Source organism: Xiphophorus couchianus, chromosome 5, assembly GCF_001444195.1.
Source record: "Xiphophorus couchianus chromosome 5, X_couchianus-1.0, whole genome shotgun sequence".
NCBI classification, from domain to species: Eukaryota; Metazoa; Chordata; class Actinopteri; order Cyprinodontiformes; family Poeciliidae; genus Xiphophorus; species Xiphophorus couchianus.
This window is the reverse complement of record NC_040232.1, coordinates 5,421,536-5,429,457: the sequence shown is the minus strand read 5'-3', so window position 1 is coordinate 5,429,457 and position 7,922 is coordinate 5,421,536. Positions and strand designations below refer to the sequence as shown.

The window sequence follows — 7,922 nt, the reverse complement described above, 5'->3', positions numbered from 1 at the left end:
ACGAGGGTGGCGGTGGAGCATGTTTGGCTTGTGGCTGCTGTTATGGAGACGTTGTGATTTTCAGCTGGGGGTCGTTTTAATAGGGCGTGAGAATCCTGAAGAGTTATTGGTAAGATGGTATGAATTTGATCGCAATATATTTCTTTTTTTCCCCTCTGGACTGTGGTGGATTTGATTATATAAGCCTGTACGTGTGGACATGGCCTGGCTCTGTCCTGCAAGTGACTTGTGAATTGTTTCTCTTGAATTGAACTCAACTAGATTGAACTGAGTTGGGTGTCTCCTGGAAGTTTCAAATGTGTAACTGCTAAACGCAATTATTATTAGTATGTGTATGAGGCTGTGTGAATGGAGGAGGGGTCAGCAGTATCCCATCAACCCCCCATCCTATCTTGGTGGCGCTGCTGAGCAGTGCGCGTGGGTACTGGGCGAAAAAACACATAAATCAATGAAATATTGCAACACATATAGGTTTGTCCTCTTCTTTCTTAAACTTATGTGAAAATAGATATTATCTTGTATGTGTGGATTTCTTTCTCGCCAAGATGGGTCCTGCAACGTCATAGGGCAGATAATGACCCCCAACCGCCCACCGCACTAATGGTTTATTTTTACGAATTTGGTACGCATCGTGGAATACTATAACACACACACACACACACACACACACACACACATAAATATTCCATTTAAAATTTGCTGCAAAATTTAAATGCTCACTGAAGTACACTGTGCATATAAAATTCGTTGAGATTAAAGATTGTAATAATAAATTCTAACGCTTAACTTCTCATGGATCCGTCCTTGGTGCTGAAAGTGTCCTGAGCGCAAGACTGAACAGGCCTGTTTTTGGTTTCTTATTGTAGAACTAATTTTATTAACTGAGAATGGGCATAGATAATTAGGACTTAACATTTAAAGTTTCAGAACACTCTAAGTTACGTAAAAAAGACCCCATCTCCTCCACCAATGGCCACCGTTTCGTGGCGCCATTGCAAAGTTCCAGTTTTGTTTGCGTAACATGGCCATAACATCTGCTTTCAAAAATATCTGGCATTGCACGTGAAATGGATATTTTTCTTACAAATTCATCTGAGCAATGTCTACATTCCCAAGAGTTAAAAGCGATAAACATATTTATTCAATTTTCTGCAAACAAGATGTGAACACCATGTAGAATTATTTAGTGTGACCAAAAAAGAAAGAGAGAGAGAGAAAAACGGAGTAATTTGATTGATGACGCTAAGTTTTGGCCCTTCCTTTTTCCCGTAGAGCTGTCCATGGTGCTGAAACGCTTCCTCAGCGCTAACGAAAAGCGCCTTAAAGTCCTATCCCAGCGGCTCTGATATGGACATGACATTCAAAACATCTGGGGGTTTTTGTTGTTGTTTTTTTTTTGTCCTCCCCTCCTCCTCTTCATATCTAAGCATAACATCGAACCAAAGGTTTTGCTTCAAAGCCTGAGCGCGGTGGAGGCATGATGTTTGAGTGCGCATTCAAATAGAGACGGGCGCGTTGGCAGGCGAGCTGTTTTTCTGGCGGGCTGACATCTGGCATGTCTGTGCTCCAGGGACCCATCCAGCTCTCCACAGACCCTCTGATTAGGCTCTAATAGAATATTAGCATTTGCTCTCAGGTAAAGGCAACAGTGAGCCGCATAAGCTGCCTGGCTGGCAGCACGTCACCGCAGGAGCCACGTGTGTCTTTAACGCTGAGGCAGCCGGGAAAAAGTGGCTCCTGTAAGGAGGCCCGGAGGAGGAAGAGGGTGAAAAGGCAAGAAAGGAGATATTTGGAATTGTGTTTTACTTTTGGACTACATATTATTCAGCTGAGGGTTTATTGTCATGAAAATGACAGAAAATCAAGGATTGGACATGCGGATGTTTTATTTTTCTTCCAAAAACCAAACTAAATATTTTTTGAATTTTTCTTTATATATATATATATATATATATATATATATATATATATATATATATATATATATATATATATATATATATATATATTTGCGTTAAACTAAGCCCAGATGATCCGAAACTGGTTTTTAAAAGCTTTATATCCCCCGCAGCTAAAGCCTTTCCCTCCTCCTCATCAATAAATAAGCAGATGAATAAATAAAAAATACTAATATGTCTAGGAGAGCCACATCACAGAGTGCAGTCAAAAAATAAAAAAAATAAAAAATAAAACGTCGGATTAAATGTTAAAATTTGTTCTTTAATGAAACACATATTGCAGTTCAATAATTAATAAATTAAAATTACATGAATGAAATGAATAAGTAGAAATATTTAACCAGGGAAACCAAAAGAAGCAACAAACATTACAGAAATAAGTTACCTCAGCTAAACAGCAATACAGCAAAAACCTGTACGAATATATTTATGTGCATCGACTGATTCCAATGAAAATATTTACATTGTACACGTATACTTCCATGAAGCAGTTTCTTTTTCTCTTCAAGAAAAAAAAGCAGTAAAACAAGGTGATTTTTTTTTTAACAAGCAACGATTTCATCATGACGCGCGCATATTTATACAAATAAATAGCAGGAAAAAAACGTACATAAAAATAATAATTTAAAATGATAATTTAATCTCATATATCTCTCGATTGTGCCATCTCAAACGTTAAACATCGTCAAATTCGAGACTGTAGTTTTGTTTTTTTAAAACTCCACAGTCGCTTCCCTTTAAACCACAACAACAAGCCGAGCTGCTGTCAGAATTTGATTTTTCTCAAGCTAAACGAGGAGGGAGGGGGGGATTCCCAATAAATATATAATGAAGTAAACATGACCTCACCCAATAAATAGTTCATAAGACAGCCGGCCCATGCTGGATTGTAAACGAAACATAAACGGCAAATTAAAAATAAAATATGTATATATTTAATCACAATAATCTGCACAAATTATTCAAAGTGTTTTGATCATTCCGCACACTGAGGCCTCAAAAACAACCCTATCTGAGTCCAAACGCCGGGAATCTCAAAAACAGATCCCTGGTTTAGAGCTAACAACGAAAAAGGTGAAAAGAATAACACATTTAGACACAAAATGAAGTGTTTGACAACTAAGATGTTCATTTACAGAAGGTTATTTGGCAGTAATCTAATATTAGCTTTCAGGACCAACTGTCCGCTTAATCCCCCCACGGACCTGAATAAATGTCAGACTGCATTGTCATGAACTCGAAGGGAAGAAAATGTAGCTCAGAAGCCTAAAATAGGAACATCAACCAAGTGCTTTGAATTAGAACAACCTCGTTTTGAGTAGAAATAAATCACAAAAATGCTGCTTTTGTCGGGAAATAATAATCAGCGTTTAAAAGGAATCATAAATAAAAATCGAAGCAACTCTGACTGCGCTGGCATTAGAAAGGTGAGGCATAGTAAGTGGAAACAGTGGTTCTTACTTGCTCCGTCAAACGATGCCTTATTGACTCCACATCTTCCTCTGACAGAGTCGTGGTGAGTTTTTCTCTTTTTTTCACTCATTGTTTGTTTTCAGGATTTTTTTTTTCGAAGTTCAAAGTCTTATGATTGAAAAAGAGGGTCGTGAGTTAGGAAATATGATACAAATCATCTTTATTCAGTTCCAAGTCTTTTGTGGTGGTGTTCCCCTCTCCCTAGCTCTCTTTCTCTCCCTCTTTTAGACGCATGCGGAGTACTTCATTCGTTTCTGTTTCTGCCGCTGGTTGCAGAACCAGACCCGCACCACGTTCTTTTTCAGGTCCAGCTTTTCAGCGATCGCCGCGATTTTCTCCGAGGAGGGACGCGGCTGGATGGCGAAGTAGGCCTCCAGCGAGCGCTTCTCCGGCGCGGCTATCGACGTGCGCTTCCTCTTCTTCTCCGCGCCGTTGAACAACTCGGGCTTGTTAAGTTTCTCCCTGTGCGATTTCTCGGCTTCCTCCAGCCACGCTTGCAAGATAGGCTTCAAAGCGATCATGTTGTTGTGGGAGAGCGTGAGGGACTCGAAGCGGCAGATGGTGCTCTGGCTGAGGGAGCCCACTCCGGGAATCTTAAGGCTGGCTAAAGCTGACCCCACATCCGCCTGGGTGACCCCGAGTTTGATCCTCCTTTGCTTGAACCTCTCCGCGAACGCTTCCAAGTCCCTAGGATCGGCGTCCACGTCGCTCATGCCCATGTGCGGCGGTAGCCCGTGGGCATGGGCCATGTTGATGGCCGCCTGGTGCATGTGGTTCATGCCAGCCATGTGGGCAGGGTGCGCAGGCGTGGAAACCACCGAGCCGTCCGGCCCTGCCATGGCTCCCAGCGCGAGTCCCGGGGTGATGTGGTCCAGCAGGTCCCCCTCCAGCGCCTGGTGAGGCTGGTGGTGGTGGTGGTGGTGGTGGTGATGGTGGTGGTTAGCCAAGGCGGACGGATGAGAAATAGGCACCGACGAGGAAGAGGAGGAAGAGGAGGTGCAGGGGAGCGTGTTCATTGTGTGGTAGGTCGCGTCCGGCTTGAAGGGACTGTGATGTGGAGGGTGGTGGTGGCTCTTGGTCTGCGAGACTATATCCACCGCCGCTAGAGCTTCAGCCCGGGCCAACAAACTCTCATCCAAGCCTCCGAATATATTGCTCTGCAATTGCAAATAGAATGCACACATAACTGTCAGCAGGGAATTCTCCCTCCACTCCTCGGTTTAAAACATTTCCAGAATGAGAGAAAAAAAAAAAGAAATCATAAAAAAGGGGGAGCACACAAAACAAGACACATGCAACATCCCAGGTCATAAAAATTAATACGAAAGGCAAAGCCGGCTGAATACATAAGTTGAGCAGAGTGAGAAAAAAATATGGAGGTGTTGGGTGATTTGCTGTGCAGACATGAAAAAAACATCAAGCAGAAGAAAAAAAAAAGAAAAAGTGGGCTGTCAAAATGTGCCTTTAAGCAGTAATTATGCAGAATACGTACCGGTGGGGTTGGGAGACAGGCTCTGCGCATCACCTCCGAGCTGCTGCTGCTGCCGCTGCTGCTGATGATGGTGCTGCTGTGGCGGGAGGATGAGCAGGAGGACGACGGTGCGTTGGAAGTCAGAGTGGAGGACGAGGATGAGTGCAGCGAGGAGTACTTGGGCTCCGGCAGGCTGGTGTGGGCCATGGTGAAAGCCTGCTTGCTGTTCAGAGACATCATCATCATATTTGCTGGCGCCCGAACCTCCGAAAGTTCCTTTTAATAAGTTAAGACTCCGCCTCCTCGGCTAGGAGTTCAAGTCCAATAGCTTCGCAGGAATCTCGAATCGCTGTCGAGTAAAACGCTCAGGCAGGAAAAAGACGGCGGTCCGACACCGACTCACATTTATTTATTACTACTGGAGCAGGTGTGGAGGTGCTCTGGTCTGGTTTGAGGTGAGGAATCACAGACGCCAAAGACCCATGCGGCTGACCCCCTTCCTTTACAGACTTGTGGCGCGATGTTCAAAAACAATCTCAGCGTTTCTCCATCAATCTTCACCAAATTGTTTTTTTTTTTTTTTTTTGCCTTGGATTTGTATTTTTTGTATTTTTTTTTTCTTTTGGCAGAAACTCTTCAAAAATGCCAGAAAAAAAAAAAAAACGAATCAAAAAGTTTCTCTTCGTCTTTTAGGATTTCCAAAAATAACTTCGAGCTATAGTTGCTGTTTTCGTTGCTCTTTTTTTTTTGTTTTTAGTCAAAAAAAAAAAAAAAAAAAGCTTCCGTCTTGAAAATGGACGTAAGTGGGAAAAAAAGTAGTCTTGGTGACTGTACCTCTTCGACTCGGTTGAATGCTGCGGGGACCCAAACTGGCTGCGCTCTGAGGCGAAGGGCAGACTGAGTCTCTCTCCGCCTCTCTCTCTCTCTCTCTCCCTCTCTCTCTTTCTCTCTCGCTCACAAACACCCTCCCTCTCCTCCTCTCTTTGCGTCTCTCTCTCTCTCTCTCTCTCTCACACACATAGAGACACACACACACACACACACACACACACACGCACACACTCCACTCGCAGCTGCACCTGAAAAACCCTTTCATGATTTATTATTCTTCATTAGCCACACCGCCGCCGCCGCTGGGGACTCTGCGCATGGGCAGACTACAACAAGGCATTTATTTCCAATGACTCTACTTCATCACCAACACCTCGTTACCAGCACGTCTTCTAATGAGCCACAGTGAAGTTTCTTTTTTTATTCCCTCTTTGTGTTTGTGAAAATATTTTATCTTTGAATTTTGCCAACCAAGCTTAAGACATGATAGCAAATAATATAATTGAATACTAATAACACCAAATATACTTCCACATTTTTATCTCTTAGCTTGGAGATGTGGAGTTAAATACATGCTATTGATTTAATTATTTTTATTCTTTTTTACCGCTGAAAAAACAGCTAAACATCAGCAAAACGTTCAAACTAATTTATTCAAAATTTTAGTATTTAATTTATTAGCTTTTCTTTATCAATCCGATTAGTATTAAAGTCATTAAACTAAACTTAGCTAAATTAGTTTTTACCCTGTTGTTTCTGCCTTAGAGTCGCATATTTCCCTTTTCCACTGCAGTGTGAGCTTATGCACGAAAACCCAAATTGGTTTAAAATAATAATAATAATAATAAAAATGAGCTACTTCCAAATTAATATTCTTGTCATAGCAGCCCATTATCTTATCTCTCCGCTAATTAAGGGCACATTATTGGTAACGTAATTACAAGATTTAATCACGTATAATTAACAAGAAGTGTCTAAATTGTTTAAGATGATCCGCAGGGTGATAGATTTAAAACGTCAGGAAATTGTGGATAAACAAAATACAAGTTCTTAAAATTAGCATTAAATTTTTACAATTATATTTTTCAATAATTTCATTTTGTTTTATTTGTTGTATTTTACTGTGAAGCTAAACTTCTATTTGCATTATCTGACATAAACGTTAGAGGCGTTAACCATTTCTTTAAAAAAAAAAAATACACATCTCTGAATCCCTTTTAATTGCGTTTCGTTATTGCAATATTTCAGTGCATTACAGCTTCTATATATTTTACGGCTGACTGAGCGGAACAGGCATCTTGCAGCCCCTGAGTGGGTCCATGCGTTCAGCATAACTCGCAAGTATTTCAGCCGCTTATTGTACAGCACACACGCGGCGAAGAAAACGTGGAGATTCTGCTGGCTTTTGCACAGCAGAGGTAACAGTCTCATTCCTGCATTTTGCTTTTACAGGTTCATATATATATGTATATATATATATATATATATATATATATATATATATATATATATATATATTTACATCCAGAGCTGGATTTTCCCACAGCTGTGACAGCAGCATTGTTGGTGTTGCCCGAGATCTCCCCAGCAGCAAGACGCGGTTCCCCCCCAGCGGGACAAACAGGCGCTGCTGGAGCCACCTTAAGAGATCGGGGTGAAGTAGGGGGAGGAGATGGGGTGGTGGTGGTGGTGGTGGGGGAGACACGGAGATCAGGGCTCCGGAGACATCAAGGAGGGATCAGCGTCTGCTCACATATACCGACAAGACTGATTTATGATGAAACTTTAAAGGAATCATTTATATTTCACCACCTCTAAATCGGTGTATGAAATTTTCATTCACAATGAAACACACAAAAAAGTATATCTTAAGTCAAATAAATCAAGCCCTGGCTTCTCAAAGGCAATTGGCTTTGAAGCATGCTCTCCAACACTTTCCTTAGCGCGTTTTTATTCCCAACCTAAAGGCTTTGGCATCCTTTGCCAACAGCTTTCTCACGTTTGAGGGAGGACATCATGTCTGAATGCTTAACAGGATTACCTCTGAAGGATCTGTCACGGCAAACACTAACACAATTACACCACACTATTTACCTGCAGTCAGAAATCTGAGAACTGAACAAGTTTTGTTTTAAGCCCACAGTGTTTTTCAAATTGTTTAATTCTCAACCAGACATTGCAGTTAATTT

At 41.6% G+C, this 7,922-nt stretch overlaps 1 protein-coding gene across 1 annotated transcript; it reads right to left on the bottom strand.

Moving 5' to 3' along the window:
• Positions 1-2,199: 2,199 nt before the first annotated feature.
• Positions 2,200-5,816, bottom strand: pou4f2 (POU class 4 homeobox 2). The gene is made up of 2 exons (XM_028019251.1): positions 4,924-5,816; positions 2,200-4,588 (listed from the first exon to the last, which is right to left on the bottom strand). The coding sequence occupies exons 1-2, from the start codon at positions 5,146-5,148 to the stop codon at positions 3,656-3,658; spliced, it is 1,158 nt and encodes a 385-aa protein (XP_027875052.1). The 5' UTR covers positions 5,149-5,816; the 3' UTR covers positions 2,200-3,655.
• Positions 5,817-7,922: the final 2,106 nt, after the last annotated feature.

Coding starts and splice junctions, on each gene's coding strand:
- pou4f2 (XM_028019251.1), bottom strand. CDS start 5,148: ATGATGATGATGTCTCTGAACAGCAAGCAGGCTTTCACCATGGCCCAC. Junction 4,589..4,923: donor CCTGTCTCCCAACCCCACCG/GTACGTATTCTG, acceptor TTGCAATTGCAG/AGCAATATATTCGGAGGCTT.